The sequence below is a fragment of the Sciurus carolinensis genome, chromosome 2 (assembly GCF_902686445.1).
Source record: "Sciurus carolinensis chromosome 2, mSciCar1.2, whole genome shotgun sequence".
In the NCBI taxonomy this organism is placed as follows: domain Eukaryota; kingdom Metazoa; phylum Chordata; class Mammalia; order Rodentia; family Sciuridae; genus Sciurus; species Sciurus carolinensis.
Window position 1 is genome coordinate 159,335,232 of NC_062214.1, and position 22,358 is coordinate 159,357,589.

At 37.4% G+C, this 22,358-nt stretch overlaps 1 protein-coding gene across 1 annotated transcript in view; it reads right to left on the bottom strand.

Moving 5' to 3' along the window:
• Ccdc175 (coiled-coil domain containing 175) overlaps positions 1-22,358 on the bottom strand; it is a 68,401-nt gene that overhangs the window by 15,766 nt on the left and 30,277 nt on the right. The window contains exons 9-15 of the mRNA XM_047539836.1: positions 20,090-20,226; positions 17,647-17,757; positions 12,579-12,650; positions 11,207-11,342; positions 10,565-10,696; positions 5,100-5,238; positions 2,070-2,149 (exon numbers count right to left, since the gene is read on the bottom strand). Coding sequence (XP_047395792.1) covers positions 2,070-2,149; positions 5,100-5,238; positions 10,565-10,696; positions 11,207-11,342; positions 12,579-12,650; positions 17,647-17,757; positions 20,090-20,226 — 807 coding nt within the window. The remainder of the gene's footprint in view (positions 1-2,069; positions 2,150-5,099; positions 5,239-10,564; positions 10,697-11,206; positions 11,343-12,578; positions 12,651-17,646; positions 17,758-20,089; positions 20,227-22,358) is intronic.

A 22,358-nucleotide genomic window follows, 5' to 3' on the forward strand; every position in this document is an offset into this window, starting at 1 on the left:
CTATCCCTGTTCGCTGATGACATGATTATATATTTAGAGGAACCTGGAAATTCCACCAGAAAACTTTTAGAACTCATAAGTGAATTCAGTAAAGTAGCAGGTTACAAGATCAATGCCCATAAATCCAATGCATTTTTATACATAAGTGATGAATCTTCAGAAAGAGAAATTAGGAAAACTACCCCATTCACAATAGCATCGAAAAAAATAAAATACTTGGGAATCAATCTCACAAAAGAGGTGAAAGACCTCTACAATGAGAACTACAGAACACTAAAGAAAGAAATTAAAGAAAACCTTAGAAGATGGAAAGATCTCCCATGTTCCTGGATAGGCAGAATTAATATCGTCAAAATGGCTATACTACCTAAAGTTCTATACAGATTCAATGCAATTCCAATTAAAATCCCAATGATGTACCTCGCAGAAAGAGAGCAAGCAATTATGAAATTCATCTGGAAGAATAAAAAACCTAGAATAGCTAAAGCAATCCTCAGTAGCAAGAGCGAAGCAGGGGGTATTGCAATACCAGATCTTCAACTCTACTACAAAGCAATAGTAACAAAAACAGCATGGTATTGGTACCAAAATAGACAGGTAGATCAATGGTACAGAATAGAGGACGTGGACACAAACCCAAATAAATACAATTTTCTCATACTAGACAAAGGTTCCAACAATATGCAATGGAGAAAAGATAGCCTCTTCAACAAATGGTGCTGGGAAAACTGGAAAACTATATGCAATAGAATGAAACTAAACCCCTATCTCTCACCCTACACAAAACTCAACTCAAAATGGATCAAGGACCTCGGAATCAGACCAGAGACCCTGCATCTTATAGAAGAAAAAGTAGGTCCAAATCTTCAACTTGTTGGCTCAGGATCAGATTTCCTTAACAGGACTCCCATAGCACAAGAAATAAAAGCAAGAATAAACAACTGGGATAGATTCAAACTAAAAAGCTTTCTCTCAGCAAAGGAAACTATCAGAAATGTGAAGAGAGAGCCTACAGAGTGGGAGAATATCTTTGCCAACCATACCTCAGATAGAGCGCTAATTTCCAGAATCTATAAAGAACTCAAAAAACTCTACACGAAGAATACAAATAATCCAATCAACAAATGGGCTAAGGAAATGAACAGACACTTCACAGAAGAAGATGTACAAGTAATCACCAGATATATGAAAAAATGTTCAACATCCCTAGTAATAAGGGAAATGCAAATCAAAACTACCCTAAGATTTCATCTCACCCCAATTAGAATGGCGATTATCAAGAATACAAGCAACAATAGGTGTTGGCGAGGATGTGGTGAAAAAGGAACACTCATACATTGCTGGTGGGGTTGCAAATTAGTGCAACCACTCTGGAAAGCAGTGTGGAGATTCCTCAGAAAGCTTGGAATGGAAACACCATTTGACCCAGCTATCCCACTCCTTGGCCTATACCCAAAGGACTTAAAATCAGCATACTACAGAGATACAGCCACATCAATGTTCATTGCTGCTCAATTCACCATAGCCAGATTGTGGAACCAACCTAGATGCCCTTCAGTTGATGAATGGATAAAGAAACTGTGGCATATTTATACAATGGAATATTACTCCGCAATGAAGAATGATAAAATTATGGCATTTGTAGGCAAATGGTCGAAATTGGAGAATATCATGCTAAGTGAGATAAGCCAATCTCAAAAAACTAAAGGACGAATGATCTCGCTGATAAGCGGATGAGGACATATAATGGGGGGTGGGACGGGCTAGCATTAGGTTTAGGGTTAGGTTTAGAGTTAGGCTAAGGAGAGCAGTAAGAATGAAGGAAAGAAGGACTGTGTAGAGGGAAAAGAGGGGTGGGAGGGGTGGGAGGGGTGGGGGGGAGGGGAAAAATATAATAAACATCATTACCCTATGTAAACGTAAAAAAAAAAAAAAAAAAAAAAAAAAAAAAAAGTCTGATAGGGAGGGGGAACCCAAGAGCCTACAAGTATATTTAATTTGGCTGAAATAAATTTTTAAAACAGTTAAAAAAAAAAAAAAAAAAAGAAGAATGAATACATCTATCCTACCGTATTTTCTAAGTATCTTGAAAATTCTCTTGTCAACTGAGTAATGCTAGTGCATATTAACTTCTCCTCATGTTTTCGTGCTATTAAAAAAGAGAAAGAAAGAAAGTAACCACTCACAATGGTCTTTAAATAACATTAACCAAAGTAAGACATGTACCTAGTTCATAAAGTCAAATACTATTATAAAGTATAGTATAACTGAAATGAGCCATCAAGCCCTGCTTCAATGCTGTATCTACGCCTGTCTCACTCTTCAGAATCAACCATTTTTTAAACTCTTTTTTTTGTCCTTTCTTCCTGCATTTGGTTCAATTTTCTTTAAAAATATACTTATCAGAATTTATTGATTTATCATTTTTAAAACATTTTCTGCTTTCTTAAAGGAGGGTACCTAATATGCTTATTCTCACGCCCACAAACCCCATCCACACCCACAACACCACCATTTCTTAATTACTAAACACTCTTTACATTCCCTAATTGTCATTTTAGCATTCTTTTCCTTTTTTCATAAATGCAATATATTTCTTTATCTAAGAATATTCTCTTTAAAAGCATTCATATGCTCTTTGTCTTGTCTATGTTTTCACCAAGTTCTCTGTTTCTATCTTCAGTTTTTGTCTTTCCCTCTGGATTCTTCAGATTTCAGAGGATCTTTGTCTAATCCCTTTTAAGAGTGAGACACTGAAAGATTTGCCTGCTGTGTGGGCTTCAGTGAGCAGTGATCAGGAAGGGACCCGTCATTTCTGGAGGGCCTCGAATGCTAGTATCTCTTGTGGGGCTTCTCTGTGAACTCTTCAGTTTCCTTAGAGGAACACACCAACAGTCTCCTTCTTCAGGGTGGGCTAAGAGATGACAGAAGAGTAATCCTGTTCTCTTTCAGGACTATTTAAATTTAGGATTTAGTAGTTCACTATAGTATGTTGTTTCTCTTCAAACTTAGTCAAAGTAGAACTGATTCCTTTATATTCTAATGTGGGGAATTTTATTTTTCTGTTTCTTACATAAATTTGTATCTCCGTGTTGAATTTTCCCCAAAACTTTTCTGTTTCTTAACATGAAACTGCCACAGCTGGCTGGCAGCATTCACCACGCTGAGCTGTGGAAGGGGGTCTGGGTACAGTGCTGTCTTCTGTCCTCAGCCCTATCTGATGCCCTGCAGTTTGGAAGCATCTGGTCCAATTTCTTTGCAAGCATGAGGAGGAAGACTCACTCAGTCAGTTGCACAGAGAGGAGATTTGACTTGGGGGGGTCTAACTACTCTTCATAAAGACTTCCTTCCAACCAGTCTCATGGCTCATGTTGGTCTTCACAGTACCAGGATTAGGCCCGAGACTTCCTATGCAGAGAGAATTTTTTTTTTTTTTCCTTCCATGGGTTCCTTTCCCAGTAGCCACAGACTATTCATATTTCCACTAATACCTTTATCCAATTACACTTTCCCAGAATTTATTGATATTTATTATCAGATAATATATAAATGAATAATCACCAGATAATAAATATCAGCCAATATCTCATATTTTTGAACATCTTTTAAAAAAATCATTTACACACTTTTTTTTTTTTTTTTTTTTTTTGTGAAGGAGCAAAGATATGTGCCTGTGTTTCATCCAACACATTTAATTAAAAGCCCAGGCACTGTACTCTGTGTGAACTGAGCCTACACAGGCTGTCTCTAAGTGGAGCGGGGGCAGGTGCTCTCTCCTAGGTGCTGAAGTACACTGGTTTTCCACTCCCTCTTGTTTTGTTCTCCTCTCTTCCCCTCTTTTCTTTGCTTTCAACGTCTTCTCTCTTTTCTTTACCTTAAGAGATTCAGTACTTGCAATGTATTGCTCACTTTTAAACTCAGAGCACTTCTTATGTCCCACACCCACTACGAAAAGAGGAAAGGAAGAAAAGTTGGGCAAGTAGAAATATGGAAATGAAATACATACATATTGTGAGTCTGGTTAAAAGTCATAAAGGGTCAGGAAAACCTATGCTGAGTTGAGTAAGTGAAAACCTGACAAGAAGTGGAAAATCAACTGAGAAATGGGAAGGGGACTGATTATCTATGCCCTTCTTATTATTCTTAGAGTTATAAAAACCTTTCTTGGCAATAATCACTGTTCATTTTTTAATATTTGTTACTTTACATTTGAACATATTGGGCTTCTTCCTTAGTGTCCCATTTTGACACAGGCTATTTTAATTCCTAACCTCATGTTTATTTTTGCTACCTGGTCATTCCCACTCCCACCCCAGTGGATGCTTTTTGCTCCCATTCCTGTGTTTTCTGAAACTTTTGGTCCTGGCCTGTTGATTGGCATGCCCCTTCTCTCATCATCTGTAAGACACAGGCTCTAGAAGTGGTTCCTGCTTAAAGACCTGCTTGGACTCCCTGGATATTGATTCTCTTCTCCTCAAATGCAAGAGAAGAGACAAACCACTGGGATGATTTTGGACCTGGGTTCAGGAGTAGATGATCACGCCTAATTCTTGTGGAGAAAACAATTATTTTTATATTAAAACCACATGTGGTTATGTTATGTAACAGAATGCAAAATATGCATACTTGCAGACAGAGTTTGCATCTTCTACTAAGTTCCCAGATCAAGACAGTTCTTACCTATCTCTACCTTAGGTGTAGGTTAGTGAAAAAAGTCACAATTACATTGATAAGTGTAAAATCACAGCTAGAAATAATATATAATTTGCAAATTCAGAGTAACAAACAAAAAAAATTTCTCCAAGTGGTAGCTGTTACAGGAGTCAATTCTACCTTTATAAGTATGGAAAGAAACAACATAATACAGTGAATGGCTAATTATTAATTTTAAATAGTCTTTAGAAGAGAAAGAAAACATTTGATAACAGCAACAGTAAGACTGTGTGGAGAAGGTATGGAGAAGAGAAACTTAGAGTAGGGGGAAAATGAGAAAATAGAGAGTAAAAGACATGGAAAATGTCGGATGGATTTCACCATGACTTCTTTAGGTTGAAAGGAAATCTGGGATGGAAGTTTATTACCAAATACTTCATTCGTACCTGTAAAAATATTATAGAGATCTTCTAACTTTTTATATTTGATTTCATACTCTTCTTCTGCTTCCTGAAGTTGTGGAATACATTCAATTAGTTCTTCTTCAGTCTCTTTCTTAATTTGTATTTCCTGAACATATAATTTCTTTAAAGAAAATAAAGCTAGTAAGAAGTGTGATTTTGGAGAATTTACTAACAATTTAGAATAGAATGGAAGTTCTTTGAAGGGGAGAGTTCTGTTTTCTAGCCCAAGGTTCACAAAACAGTGTCTGGTATACAGTAGGAAGTTAATAAATATTTGTGGTCTCACTCACTGACTCTTTGGCAAGGATATATAATAAAGTAAGGATATTGGATCCAATTGCCTCTCCAAAGATCCTTCAGTTCTGTATCTTTACTGTTACATTTTTATTGCTACCATATGCACAACCAAAAACATACTTGAGAAGAAATTCTCTTGGTCGATCATATTTCATGAAAAAAGGGCACCAAAATAATATACAAGTTCTAAGGAATGTGGATGTAAGTAAAATATGGGAAGAGGATTAGAAACAATTGGATATAATATCACAACAAATAGATAAAAGTGCCCAAAGCAAAATATAAAGATGCCTGCTTACTCAAACTCAAGTTTTATTTAGTTTCAAATGCATTAATAGTTGTGCTTCTTATCGCAAATTATAGAGGGAGTGCTTAGACATCTCTTTGATAGAAGAGCTTGGTTTCATTTTAATACATTGATGTGCTGGTCTGATACGTCCCCTCCCAAATTGCCATGAGAATACTTATGAATAAACAGAGAAAGATAAAAATGCACACAGGAAAATAAAACACCATAATTTAAGAATAATGTGGAAGTGGGAATGAATTTCTCCAAACTGCAGTATTGAGCAGGTAAAGAAACTTGATCTATTATTTATACTACAGTCTCTAAAAAAATAGGATAGCCTGGGGTTATAAACACGTATGTGGATTCAATTCCATCCCCTTCACACGACTTGGACTGCCAATGCTGCCCTGATGAGAAACTATGCTTATTTAATGCCTTGTGTGATGTCATGGTGTGGGGTCCTAAGTGCAGTGCATTTAAGACAAGTTCAGTTGTTGTTTGTCTGTGGGCTCAGGTTGTTGGAGTAGGGTAGCCAGTCAAGTCCACACCTTGTTCAGTTCCTTCCTCGGTGTGTCTGATTTCTGAGCCACATGTATATTTAGTTCAGAGAAGATGAACTCTAGCTTCTGCTGAGTCCCAATCTCAAGAAGTTGGAGGCATGGAAGACAGAAAAAACATGCAGGCTCCTGTCCATGCTCATGGGTTCCAGCTCAACCTTCAAGTCCCAATTTGTCTAGTTTTTGACCTCTTCCTGTTGGTCTTTCCTTCCCAAGTGCCTGTCCTGCTGACTTCAGACTTGAGCATCCAGATGTAAAACTGACAACCCGTGGAGATTCTGTAGCCAGCAAAGTTCATTGCAGAAGATCAAATCTTATAGTAAATCACTGACCTAGAGGCTCTGCTTCTCTGATCAAATCCTGCTTGATGTGTGGAACCCAGTAGATCCAATGGTACTCTGCATGGCAGGCAAGATAATGATGCACAAAACTGTGGAGGCTCTGAAGGAAGAATTAGAGTGGAGGCCCTTGGCCTACACAGGAGTCAGTCACAACACTGCCTGGGAGACACTACCTCCCAATTTATATTATATAAGTTTATGTTATAAACCAAGCAATTAATGTTCAGCACTGAATTCCTTAGAACTTGTGGATCAGAGACCCAAAGGGTAGCAGGACTTCTCACTCTTAAGCCTAGTGGTTGTGCTCTCCTTCCTTGTGACTTTAGACTGTAATGGTTTAGAGACCTTACTGCTGAAGAGAAGAATGATCCCACTAAGGGCAAGGGAACCAATAATGATTCCATAAATCAAACTCTGAGATTACTTTTTTTTTCCATTTGGGGCTCTTCATGACACTGGACCAAAGACAGAAGTGGTATTACATTGCATCCAGGGTTATTGATGGTGATTATCAAAGGAAAACAGCACTACTCCTCTGTAGTAAGCTACCATCAGTCCTTGACTCGTGTGAATTAGGCATGAATGGACACAGCCCTGTAGTGAAACACAGTCTGCCAGAGTGCAGGCTGGAGGTCTCTTTGTGGTAGTTTTGAGTTGATGGTCTTGTGTTTTGTAATCTGTCAGTATTTTCATTTGCAAATTCTTATACATTTATTTTACTTATCTTTCCCAATTGCATTGTATAAGCTTGAGTATAATATTAAATAAGGTCCTTGTTCTTTATTTATGATTCTATGGGAATTTTCTCCACTGTTTTACCATTAAGTATGGTGGTAAACTCTTAGCATTTATCATCAAAAAATATCTGGCAGGTCTTGGGGTATAGCTCAGCAGTAGAGCTTAACATGATTGAGGCCCTGGATTCAACTTCTAGCACCAAAAACAAAACAAAACAAAAATCTGAGATACAGACAGCTTCTTATCACCTCTTCAGTAATCTTCCTGGTTTAAGTTACCTTTGTTTGGGTTATTGCTTAACTTCCCAGTTGGTCTTCCTGCATCCACCTTTGCTTTCCTAAATTCTACTTAATGTGGCAACTAGTGAGATCCTGCTTTTTAAAGTTAGATTATTTTAACCCTCTGCTCAGAACCTTCCAGTGGCTTCCTGGTTCAGGCAGAGCAAAGGATAAAGAACTTGCAAAGGCCTGTGGGGGTGTGGCAGATATGAGATGCTCCACTTGGATCTTTCTCAAGGGAGGAATCCCCGCCCTGTTGTGAGAAGTGTAGTTAACTGACACCTCTTGTGCTTGGCTTCTTCGCCTCAGCTCTCTAGCCAATGTCCTGCCCTTGCAGGTACAGCCCCCAATTATGATGAGCAAGTTTTTTATGACTTGAATCTGGACTGTCCTTCAAAGTCTCCTGTGTTCAGAGGTGGGGCTTTTGAGAAATGATAGCATCACGAGGGCTCTGAGTTCACCAGTGGATTAACCCATTTATGGCTGAATGGACTACTAGGAGGAGCCAGACACTTGTAGGCAGGTGGGGCCTGACTGGAGGAAGTAGGTCACTGACAGCATGCCCTGGGAGGGTTTATCTTCTCTTTGGCCCCTTCCTCCTCTCAGCTTCTCTGCTGCCATGAGCTGAGAAGGTTTCTTCCACCATGCCCTTCCACCATGATATTCTGCCTCACCTTAGGTCCAGAGCAATGGAATTGACTTACTATGGACTAAAACCTCTGAAACCATCAATAAAAATTAATTTTCTTCTTCTAAGTTGTCTGTGTCAGATATGTTTGATCACAGCAATGAAAACCTAACACAGAGGTCATGCAAGGGAGAGCTCTTCAAATGGTCACTCTCAATCAGAACCCCGCTGTAGAGCTTGTCAGGATACACAGCTATTACTCCCTAATAAACCTCTGCACTCCTGATTCTATCTTAGTGTCACCTGCAGATGACTCCCTACCACCATTGGCATTCCCATCTTACCCAGAGATACCACCCTCTTGTTAGTCCTTAGATATGACAGCCCTGCCTCAGGGCCTCTGTGTTCAGCACGCTTTCTGCTTAGAGCTCTGTCCTGCAGATATGTGCATGGCACACTGCCTCACCCCTCCCTTAAGAGTGGAGCTCTTCCCTGACTACCCTGTTTTGCAATGGCAGACAAACTGTAGGCTCTGTCCCATTTTCCCTGCTTAAATTTTCTTTGGAGCATTAATTGGCACTCCATATACATCTATTTATCATTTATTTCCAGCCTTGTGTTGCTAGATTTTGAGCTGCACAAGAGCAGAGCTTTCGTCTGTTTGTTTGTTTGTTTGTTTTTGTAACATCCCAAAGAATTGCAGGCTCCCACACATGTTGCAAGCAACAGGAGAAAGCTTTCCACCCTGACTCTTCTTCCTTCTGTTTCTCCTTCTTTACTACTATTGTGAAGTAATCTGAGCAATGGTTTGTTCTCTGAGTCAAGCCAGTTTCCATTTTACTTCTTTGAATTTTCTGGTCATCGTCTTCCAACATTGGTTCTCTGGGTTCCTATATTTTCATATTGATGATCTGTCTTTTTACCTCTATTAAGCCATTTAAAAAAAATGCACAGAGAAATGTGTGATTGCAGTTTTCATCTGTTCCGTGGTGCTGTATTTCTGAAGTGCTATTCATTTGTTGGAAAGTTTTGTTCCCCTTTTCACTCGCTTTTCTCATAACATTTCCTATAATATTTTTCTCACTCATTTTTGAATGAAAAGTGTGTCTTTTTTATTACTTACATCAGAAAGAACTGATTATTATTGGGCAAATTATCTGAAAGTGTTTCCATATCATGTGTCAGGATGGGGGTGGATAAGGTGAGCAGAACTGGACCAGGGCAAGATTCTAAACTTTGAAATTTAAGGACTTCTTTGCCACAAAGTAAGGAACTGTTTCCTTCAACTAAAGTCCCTATTTGATGTCGCCAAGACCTTGTTTTCCTCTTCAAACCTAATCAAGTTCAGGAAGGCTTCTGGTATGGATTCAGCTTGATTGCCCCTGGTAAATCTGGAAAATTTTCTACATATAGTTTCCCAGAATACTATAAATAAACAAAACCATTAGAGTGCTACATGGAATTTTTGGACCTATTGGATGCTGGTGTCTTCATTACCAGAAACATGCTGATGTCTTCTATACTAGCTGAGATAAACCAGGTACATTCCAACTTGGATGAAAATCACTTTCATCCTGATCATTTTATACACCCTTCCTTCTGTCCCAAATCATGGGAATCCTTTGGTCTTTTTTGCCACTTAAGACTAGGCTTCTCTCAGTAAGTCCCCAATAAATTGGACTCTGTGTAATCTTGGATCTGTCTGCCTCTTTCTTCAGTCTCACAGCACCTTGGGGTCAATTCTTATACTCTGTGACTGGGTTTTCCGACTACCATTCTTGTTCTCTACCAGTGACTGCCTCCAAGAATCATGCCCTTATCTTTCAAGGTAATACCATCACCTTGAAAAGATATGATTTTGTTGTTTTCTGCAGATCTGCGACCTCTGGGTGCCTCTGGGTACCTTCAATGCCTATTCTACCTGCTTCCCCCTGCATTCATGCCCTATTTCAATCCAGGTTGGCTTTTGGAAGTTTCTAAGTCAGTATGGTAACCTCTTTACTCTCCCAGTTTCCCTGAAACCTTCCATAGCTTTCTGCAGGGTTCTGCCAGTCTCCAGGGCTCTGTTGCCAGCAGTGCTGTATAATTTGAAGTGTATGATTTTCTTTACCAGAAAAGTATTTCTCATTGCTCTATTTCTACTCCTTTTTCAGGAAAAGAAGAATAAGAATTCAGAATGAAATAGTAGTCTTGTTCATACCAGAAGATTTATTTTACATTTAACTGATTAGAATAGCATGCAATATTTTCCGCTCCCCCCACATCCAAGATATAAAGTGCAAATTACCTCATACATGTGAGATATGAAGTGCAAATTACCTCATACTTGTTTAACTCCAGAATTAACTTCTTTTCTTTTACAGTAAATTCCTCCTCCTCTTCTTGTAATTCTATTGTAATTTTTTCAGCCTGTGCCACAAATTCTTCGATTTCCTTTTTTCTAACAAGGGTCTAATTACAGAAAATTGGGAACTTGTCATTTCTTCTGTAGTGGTCACTCTTACATTTTCAAACAGATTTCCTTACATGAGACTTGCCTATGATTTCAAGTTATAAGATGTCTCAGTAACCCTCCAGAAATGAAGCTCTTCACCAAAATATCTATAAATGGCATGAGGAATAGGAGGGGTGGGGGATAGTGTGTGGGCAGAAGGCAAATACGGGAGCTAATCAAGGATGCTCAGTCTCACATTTTAAGAGAGAGCTCCCTTAATAAGTTTCTAGTTGCATGCTTCAAAAAAAATTCTGGAGAGAACTGCTACTTCATTTGTTAAATCCCTCTAGTTAATAGGTAGGAAAGGGAGATATTTGTGAAAAAAGTTAAGTTAAATAATACACTATGATGTAGGAAGAAAGGAAATACCTTTGAATAACATAAGGTTTGATTAAATATTCAAGGAGAATCACTGATATGTAGCTGTAAGGAACTATATTAATTCTAAGCACCTCGGATTCCCTTACCTCTTCAAGCAAATCTGTACGTTTCTTTTCTGAATGTTCAATTTTTTCTATAATTTCGTGCATTTCCTCCTTTATCTTTGCTACCCAATGTTCATGCTTTTTTCTCAAACATAATATTTTCCACTGAGTTACAACACTAGGAATTAGAATAAAAAGCACTGACCATTAAATCCACACAGCAGTTTACCAAAAAGATGAAGGAATTCAAAGCAAAACAAGTCCTACTGTGATTTTACATCATTGTTCCTAGCATCAGTGATACAGACTGCACATTAGAACCCATTGTCCCATCACCCCAGATGTGGACTACCTATAGACACTTAAGTAGCATATAATTTAATTACATAATATAGATAATAACAAAATATGATATTATAATGTAATAATTATATTAATTAATACAATATATAAAAGCTCTAGATTTCCAACTGATTTTAATGTACCTCTATCAATTTTGTTAAACTATTTGCAGAATTAAAAACTTGCAACTTGATGGGTTAACTGAAATAAAAAAGACAAAAAACATCAACTATCTCAATGCTCTCTCTCTGCAAGTTGCTTCCCAGTAAGAAGTTGTGTCTGTGTATCCAGTAAAACAGTGGACAAACCAAACAAGGCAGCTTGCTTGCCTCTTCGAGGTGGAGGATGGAATGCTCAGGAGCAGGTAGAGAGAGAAAAAACTGCTGGCAGAAATAGTAATGGAATTATCTAAACTACCCAAAGTGCTAATAAGAGATAGTAAGCTTCTGGGTTCTCAATTTTTTTCTCCCCAGCACATCATAAAACAGGTACATATTTGTAGAATAACAAAAATATGCAATTGGAGTCTTATAAATAACAATGATAATGGTAACGACAATATTAATAAAACACAGTCAAGTATTAACAAGGACTTTCTAGATATACTTGATCTAAATATTTTACTCAGGTCATCTCTATGACATTTGTAACAGTGGTATAAGATGGGGACTACTACCATTCCACACTTTTCAAGGGCAGAAGTAAAGAGAAGGTATGAAGTTACTAAGCCTTGGTCAGAGAGCAGGGTACAGCAGCAAAGTGGTCCCTGTGCAGAGACTGTAGTCTTAAACACTCTCCTTTGTCTGCCCTGGAATCACCTCCTACTGGTTCACACAGAAACCTGGGTGAGCAACAGGCATTGCACAAATAGTAGCACTTTTACTCTTTGCTGACTCCACTCAATTGAGTTGGAAAACTTATTCTGTTCACGGTCAAAAAAAATCAAGCTAAGAAACGTCTAGATCTGAGAGAACTCACATAAAATTTAGTTTAGGAAAATCATTTTCTTAGTCTCTAGATAATATGAACTACTCGTAACACAAATGATGACTTCTATTTTTTTTTTTTTTACCATCTCTGAGTTTCTTTTTCCAGGTTATCACTCAAGATTTTTATTTGTTTTCGATAAGCTTCCTTTGCTGCACTGAAAACAAAGAAACAAATTATGTATTATTTAGTTCGTGGTAGCTATTAGAATACATAAGAAAGTGTGAATAATTCTTATTCTCAATAAGGCTACAGTCTAACTGGAAGACAAAACAAACTTTGTGAAGCAATGAAGATCTTAGTGGCAGACTTATGGAAGACCAAATATTACTCTGGGTCAATGCAAACTGATCCTGCATACACTGAAGTGGATATTCAAGGATAGAGAAGAGATTCTGGGGAGGCAGTTGGGTAAGGATCACTGGAGTTCAATGTTTAATAGAAGGAGGAATACAGGCAAAGGATGTAATCGTTTGCAAAGATGCAGAGGAAAGAAGCAAAAATTCAGGTCCTCATCATGAAACAAGGAAAGCTGCTGCATGCAGAAGATAAAAAAGGAAAAATCACACTGTCACAGAAGGAGTTAAGGTCAGCAAATCATTCAGGAGCTCTGGATTCTAGATTGAGTTCTGATTTACTACACTACAGAATTCAGAAACCCAAAATAGGTTCTTGAAATAGAGGAAAGTAGTAATTAAGAATGGGATATTTTCTGTGATAGGAAGGATAGAAAAATGAAGTTTACAATTTGGGAACAGAAACCTGGTTAAATTAAATATGGTATCATCTGTCAATGAATACCATTTGACTGGAGAACAGAATGAGGAACCATGGCCTATATAGATGACCTCTTTCCTCTTTATTTTGAAATAGCTTCAAACTCAATAGGTAAGCATGAAAAAAAATACAAAGAATTCCCACATACCTTTGCCAAATACTCTGAATGTTGCCATTTTACCATATTTGTTTTATCATTCTCATAGATAGAAATTTACATGGAAAAAATAGATTTACACTTAAAATTGTACAGATGTGTCCAATCTAATTTTAGATATGCACAACACACATGCATATACATCTATACCTTTGAAAGCATGTATGACAAACTAGAAACTGTGATTATTGTTACGAAAAGATGGAGAGATTAGGGTAACTTTAATTTTCTAAGATACACATCTTTGTATTTGAATTTTAAAATAAGGTATAAGCATTACTTTATTAAGGAAAAGTTACAAGTGACGTGACTTAGAAGGGCAGAAATGAATACTGAAGGTGGTTAGTGTTGTGATAATGTTCAAGCACATTGTTTTCATGGGGCCCTCAAGTGGTCCATTCCTGTGTTCAACTGATTCTGTGAAATTCTGAACCTGTCTATCCCTTCAATGAAAGATTCAATGACAAGATGGCAGAATAGAGAAAGTCGCTTTCCTGGCTGCTCTGAGGCGTGAAACCAAGAAAGCAGATAGGCAGCTTCTCAGCAATGTGGGTGAAAAAAGAAAAGGGGGACTTAACAGGGATTTAATACTGGACGTTCAAAGCAGATTGGGGACTCAGGAGGTTAGATATAATAAAATAAGGAAGAAATCCCCAGTGCTACTGCTGATGCATGGCTAGAGCACCAGCCAGAGCCATCCCTCTGCAAGCAAAGTGGAGGGAGAAGGGAATTAAAGGACCCTGCATTTTTCGGAGTCCTGATGCACAGCTGGGCATGGAGAGTTTAGAGATCAAAGACACTGCCCGACTAAACTTGTGATGGCACACCAGACCTGGTTGTAAAATGAAATTCTAAAAGCATTATGGTAAGAAACCAATGCCTGGGAAAAGGGTCAGTTTCCCTGTCAGCCTAATTAATCATGGGCCTTTACCTTTTGGATCGAAAATAACTGTCCTAGGAGTATGACTCCTCCCTCTTGAAATGTTAACACCCCTGTACCAGGTCTTCAAGGCTAGAGATTTAACAGATGGGTGAAAAGAGCTATTTCTTCTTATCTGTTTCTGTAAGAATGCTTTATGTTAGAGACCCTGCACAAGGCCTTCAGTCACGTAGGGGAGGAATTCTTTTTTTTAAAGAGTGAAAAAGCCCCAATGATAGGATGGGTCTAAGATGATGCCAAATAACCTATGAATGTTGTGAGAAACTGTGGATCAGGGCTCAGAATTTGGAGTTTATTCTCTTCTGGAACCATTGTCATAAAATAAAGTTTGGTGTTCTCTTCCTCTCTGAGTGCTGCTTGCTGCTTCTTAACTGGTCTATTTCCCACAAAAAAAAAAAAAAAAAAAAAAAAAAAAAAAAAAAAAAACACCTGAAAGGCACACTGAGCAATATCCTTGTTCAGGAAGGAAGTTGCATCTATCCCAGCTATGTGCAGAAGACAGAGGAAGGAACCATTTTTCAGCCACGGTGTGGGGGCCAGCAGCTGGGGAGCTGATTCTGGCTAACCCACTTGTCCTGAAATACAGGCCTGGCAAACCTACACTACTTGACATGGAGTGTGCCTAAATGACCAGGAGAAAATCAAGTGAGGAGGAAGGGTTTCACAGGGGACTACTGGTCACAGAACCCACCTGGCTCTCTGCCTCCCCCTAGAAGTGGACTGCATGCAGGACTGGTTGTGAGCAGGCGAGATTGAGTTTGGAGACTGAACAAGAGACCAGGTAACATGGGGTCTGTAGGTAACATACTGGACTAAGAATTGGCTCCTCCACCACAGAAGTGGAACCCAGGGGAGATCCCTGGGGTGCACACTTCCAGTGTGGACCAGCAATCACAGGACCCTGGAGGTGCACTGACTTATAAAATCTTCAGACCAATTACCAGTCAACAAAGAACCTGGAGCCTGCCTAAGCCTAAACCCTGCCTCCAGGAGTTCTACCTGTAAGATTACCTTTCTCACTTCAGCAACCCCACCCTGAGGGTGGAGTAAGCATCACTTTCCAGACCACCCCACCTAATACTGCTTAGAAGGGAAGCTGAGAATCTTTTGAACTACAATGAAATAATTTTTTAACTTTTTACTGAGATCTTTTTTTCTTTTCTTTGTTTGATTGGACCTTAATGGTTTATGGACATTTATACATATTAATATTTGTTTTTTCACATTTCTACATTTTTGAAGCCAGTTATGTTGCATGGATCAGTATTTTGAGGACTGGGATATTTGATTTATATATTTAAGTTTTGTTTTGTATTCTTTTATTTTGTTTTTAATTTAAAAATTTTTACTTTATATATTTTTTCTCTTATCTGTTTCCCTTGATTCTCTTTCTCTCTTCTGCTAACAGCTAACCTCTATGGTTCTCTCTTTCACGCTTTTTAAATTTTTTTTCCTTCTATCTTCTCTCTACCTCTCTCATAAACATCATGTCCTACATCACTTCTGTTCTCACTCTGTCTACCATTTGAAATTGTAAAACAGTTTTCAAACTTACTGTTTTTATTATAGGCTATAACTGATCATATCATTTCTGTTTATTGTGACAATTAATATGGTAGATCTTATAGCAGGAACTGTTCGGTTTCATGCTGTATATTGTTTGCATGGGTTATTGTTATTATTTGTTTCCCTCTAAATGGTGAGGTACTGAAAACCTTCAGAGATACTATAAGTCCACTGGGTAGAAACTCTACTGCCTCAGATCCATACTGTTAGATAGGCAGATATACAAACAACATAAAAAAGCAAGGGAACAAATCACCCCAAACAATCCAAGATACTTCAATAACAGAATCCACTGATACCACAGGGGAAGAAATGTCAGAGAAGGAGTTTAGAATGTTCATAGTTAAACTGATCTATAACACCTAGAGATAAAATAATATGCTATTTAATGACCAATAGATAGCAGAAGAAATCAGGGAAGAAATTTTAAAAAATACTTAGAGGTAAATGAGAAAGCAACACAACATATCAAAATCTGTGGGACACTAGGAAGACAATTCTAAGAGGAAAGTGCATTGCATTGAACTTGTTCATTAAAAGAATAGAAATTCACCAAATAAATAACCTAGCATTACATCTTTACCACCTGCACCTCAGATACAGCATTAATCTCCAGGACATATAAAGAACTAAAAAACTTAACACCAAAAAAATAAATAACTCAGTCAATAAATGGGCAAAGAAACTGCATAGGCACTTCATAGAATAAGAAGTACAATCAGTCAACAAGTATATGAAAAATGTTCAACATCTCTAGCAATTAGAGAAATGCAAACCAAACTACACTGAGATTTCATCTCACTCCAGTCAGAATGGCAATTATCAAGAATACAAGTAACAATAAATGTTGGCAAGGATGTGGGGGAAAAGGTACACTCATACATTGTTGGTGGGACTGTAAATTGGTGCAACCCCTCTGGAAAGCAGTATAGAGATTCCTTAGAAAACGTGGAATGAAACCACTATTTGACCCAGCTATCCCATTCCTCAGTTTATACCCAAAGGACTTAAAATCAGCATGCTGCAGTGATGCAGCCGCATCAATGTTTATTGCAGTTCAGTTCACAATAACCAAGCTGTGGAACCAACCCAGGTGCCCTTCAACAGATGAATGGATAAAGAAAATGTGGTATATATAGACAATGAAATATTACCCAGTCACAAAGAATGAAAATGGCATTCGCCAGTAAACAGATGGAACTGGTGACTATCATACTAAATGAAATAAACCGATCCCCAAAAACTAAACGTTCCATGTTCTCTCCAATATGCAGAGGCTGACACACAATAATGGGGAAAGGGAAGAACAGAAATTCTTTGGATTAGAGAAAAGGGAATGAAGGGAAGGGAAGTGGGATAGGAAGAGGAAAAGACAGTATTACAAATCAGGCATAACTTTCTTGTGTTCATATATGAATACAAGAACAGTGTAACTCCACATCATGTAAAATCACAAGAACGAGAAGTTATACTTTATGTGTGTATTATATGTCGAAATACACTCTACTGACATGTACATCTAAAAAGAACAAATAAAAAAATTTTAAAAAGATTCAATGACAATGACTTTCCTACCTGTGAAATAGAGAGCTAATTATAAACTTACTTTTTTGTAGTATATTAGAAATTGACATAGACTTATTGTTATAATTTATTAAAAAATAAATGCAAGAGAAAGGTAGAGATTAAAAATTTCAAAGGCAAAAAACTTACTTATAAAGTCTTTTAAGAGTATGAAGTCCTTCGTCCATATGTTTGATATCTACTTTTCTTTGTGTCAGGAAGTTTTCTTTCTTAGTAATGAATGCCATTTGTTTACGGTATCTATCATGAAAAAAGACAGTAAGCATTTTTTGAAGGCTTGAAATAATATTCTTTTTTGTGGGTCCTAGAGATTGAACCCAGAGACTTATATTTGATAGGCAAAAAATAATCATTTTTAACTCCCCAGTGTGAGAACATCTGCAAACACAAATAATTTAAAAAGTAGTTTGGAAAGTTTAGATCATGAATGTTTCACCAAATAAATTAGTAAAAATAGAAATGAAGTCTTCTTGCTGGCAGTGGCTAAAACTTAACTTACACATAGGATTTATGGAAATTCCCAAATCACTGGAAAAACATGAATGGTAATAGTAACAACAACAGGAATAGTTGTATTATATTTCATCTCCCTGAGTGGGTATATCTCTCTTAATGCACTTATTAATTCTGTTTTATATTTCTGTGAAAGGTGGAGTCAGTCAGATCAAGTTTGAATATTGGCTCTACCTCTTAATTGTGCAGCGTGACCTTGGGCAATGAAGTTCACCTGAGGATAAGCTTCAGTTTCACTGTCTTAAAAATGGGGATTATAATACCTATCTCACTGCATGGAAGGGTTAAACAAATGCTGACCTGGTACATGAGCTGATGAGACTTTTTTTTTTTAAAGTAGTTATTCTTTGTCCCAACTTGCAGGAGAGAATAATGAGGTTCAGAGAAGTTTACAGTCATGTCAACCACTCATTGATAGAAACCTGCTTGTGATAGAAAACTAAGGGACTCACCTCTAAAACTGCCCTGGACTGAATTGTGTTCCTCCACCATTTATATGTTAAGATCCTAACCTCCAATGTAACGGAGATTTTGGTAACTTTTACTCTCCAAGTTATACATTTATGTATTTGAATTTAAAAATCAGGTATAGACATTACTTTTCAGTTGGAAAAGAAAATTGGACTTAAAGTGATTTAGAGTGGCTGAAATGAACATCGTGGAGGGTCGACGTTTTGATAAAATTTGGGTACATGATAAAGATAGGGCCTTTGGTTAGTAACTAGGTATGGATGAGGTCATCAGGGTGGGTTACAAGAAGAGAGACTGGAAAATGGCCTCCCTCCTTCTACCATGTGAGGACTCAGAGATAAAGTAGCTGTCTCTAAGCCAGGAGGTGGACCCTCCCTGAAACCCAAACATACTGGCACCATAATCTCAGCCTCTCAGCCTCTGTGACTGTAAGAAAATGCATTTTTGTTGTTTAAGTAGCCTGGGCTAAGACAAAAACCCATGGTGCTATCAAACTTTTAGTTTAATGGCTACTTGTCACCAGCATGTTTTATGTTTCTAACTAACACACTTTTATTGATCTGGGGGAGATTTCTGCTTAAAGAAAATCAGTATTGTTCTCAGTATGCTGTGCAATTGGATGACATAAAATGATTGTGACGACTCTCTGTAGCTTAAATACTACAACAAGGAACATACTCAGTTTCACTTAAGTGAACCTGGTCACTGTAAATACCCTTCCGTGAGATTTAACTTTGAGTGCAGTAATGAACTATTATATAATTTCATACATGCAAGATTTTACTCTGTAATAGTCATAAAGAAAACATTGGTGAATACCCACTACTTTCAAAGCAAGGTATGAGGTCCTAGGCATAACAGCACTGAATAAGGAGGTGTGACTGCCCCATCTCCTTGTTGTCCAATGGGACAAAGGAATTTATACCCAGTTGACTACAATTCAGATGTTGAAAAGGAATGTCATCTGAGGGATGCTTCAGAAGGATTGTTCTGGTGGAAGGGAGGCAGATAAGTTAGTGATGCTAAACCAGAAGTTGGAGGAAACTTCTGAGAGGAGAGCCAAAACAGACTGAAAGTGGTAGAAAGAATAAAGTTGGAGAGGAGTTTAGATTATATTTGAGAAATATTTGAGAAGGGACATTCACAAGACTTGGTGACCAAATGTAGTCTAATTGTTAGGGGATTTCTTTGAATAATTTTCTGTTCTCTGGGTTTAGGTTGTGTCAATGATAATCTGAGAAAGGGAATACAGGCGTGGAGCCAGCTTCTGATGAAGATAGATAACACTTTCTCTGGATAGTCTTACAGAGTAAAAGCACAATTCTTTCAAAAACATGATTTAGAAGTGAAAAAAGTGCATTTTTTTTTTATAGATCTGATCTGATCCTGATAAGTAAAGTATTACATAGCACTATAGGGGCAGACTGGAAGTGTGTTTATTTATTCCTGGGTTAAGAATATTTCATTGTTGTCAGTAGATTTTAAAACAAGGATGAGCTCAAGCAGAGAGTTACCACTTGGATAACAAGACAAGCATCACATAACTATGGCACACTGATTCACATTGAGGTTGGCGGTAGAAACATACTCCCCATAGACGATCTGTCTCTGCAAATAAACTTTCTGCTCCTCACTGGAGACAATCTTATATTGTCTGATAAGAGTATGCAGTTTCTCTCGTAGCTCTTTGTTCTCTATACGAAATTGGTGCAGTTTTTCAGCCAGCTACAGAAAAACAAAGGAATTGCATGAGAGGGCTTGCTTCATGGTTTCTTGGAAGGGTTCCACATTAGGTGAGCAAGTCTCTAGAATACTGAGTATATTACTTAGCATGCAACAGATATGACACAAAATGTCGGGTGATTTCTTTCTATAGCAAATATGCAATTGTACATCTTGGGGTCTCTTCTATAAGTTATGTCAAAAGTATAGAAAGATAGGTAACACTGATGTAAAACCATAGAGTAAAAATTTACATTGAAATAGGAAATGTCATTAATAAACTGTGATCATTCAGGCACATTTGTGTGTCCTTTTTCCAGAATGTTAATAATACCAGGGAAAAGAAAACGTGACATCCATAGAAATTCTTGCTCAAAATGACTTTGACTAGATATGATGCTTCCTTCTTGTTAAATACAGTCAGCCACCTGTATTCATGGGTTCTGCATTTGTGGATTCAATCAACTACAGATGGGAACTATTTGGAAAAACATTCCAGAAAATTCCCAAACACAAAACTTGAATTTGTCGTGCTCTGAGTAGTGGGTAGAAGGAGTCCACATGAGTGAAGTGATGTGTAGGCATTGTGTAAATGATTATAACCTATCTAGTGTTGTTTTAAAGCATATAAGAGGGTGTGAATAGATTATATGCAAATGCTGTGCTATTTTATATAAGGACTTGAGCATGTTCTGATTTTGATATCTTCAAGGGTATCTTGCAAACAATCCCTTGTGTATACAAATGTCTGACCTTATTTCTATTCGAAGACAAAAATAATACATAGTACTCACCAGTGTTTTGCATGAAGTAAGAATCTTGTTCTTGGAAGTCTAATGAATTGCTTCAAATGTGGTAAAGAAGTTAGGTTTGGTAGGAACGGTAGCTAGTTCAAAATAACCTTCTGGCTGAGTTGGATGAGAACAATCTCCTTGAAAGTACTAAAGAACTAACAAGGTAATGAGGAATAAGTATGCCTAACTCTGGGACTAATAAGGCTGACACTCAAAACTACACCTGCCCTGAGGACAGTATGGAAGAAGCCACTTGAAAACTGAGATGTGGCTTTCTTGCCTGGTAAGAAGATAAATACCAACACAGAGAGCCCATCCAGATGTTGAATCTAGGTAAACCTCTCACCACTGTGATCTGGGACCCCAGAGAGCTTCAGTAGGGTAATTTAAGGTGGATTAAGGTGGTTTTGGACTAGTAATTCTTCACACATGTGACAAAAAGTGAATATGTATTTGTTCCCAAGGAAGGATGTCATCATCTCAGGCTTTGAATTGTTTTTGTAAACAATTTAAATAACAATCTCCAGCATACAGTTTCTCACCAGCAACAGAAGGAAATCAGGCAGCATGAACAAAAATTTGCAGAAACAAGAGACTACAAGAACAGACTACAGACACAAAAAGACATCAGTTATTGGGAGTATCTAACCCTGAACTGTAAAACTACTAAGCTTATTATGAGCAAAGAAATATTCAGCATGCTTCAAAATTATGACTGGAAATTAGAAACAGCAGAGTGAGATATAATATTTGAACAGATACCAAATAATTACCCCTTGAAAAATATAATAATCAAAATTGGGAACTCAAATGAGACTATTCTTTCTAGAATGCTGCAACATGGAGACAGAACGGGAGGTGAGAAAGAGGATACATGTATTAATAGAAATAACTGTATACATAAAATTGGAGTCTCAGAAAGAGAGGAGAGAGAATAACAAAAAAGAAATATTTGATAAGACAATGACCTAATATTTTTCAGAACTTATGAGATATAGAAATTCACATATTTAAAAAAACCAAATACATCCCAAGGAGGGACACATCACAGTAACTTGAACAATTAAGGCAAAGCAAACAAAGAAAACTTAAAATAAATTAGACATAACCCATATCCATGAATCAGAAGCTTCAAAATTATAAAGATGTGACATCCTCTTCAGATTGACTTATATATTTAACACAATACCAATCAAATTCCAAATGAACTTCTTGGCAGAACTTGACAAACAAAGAGATTCAAAGAACTAACCATAGCTGAAGCTATCTTGAAGAACAAAGTTGAAGGATTTATACGACTAGCTATACACCTTCATTTTATACTTACTAATTAAAAAAATA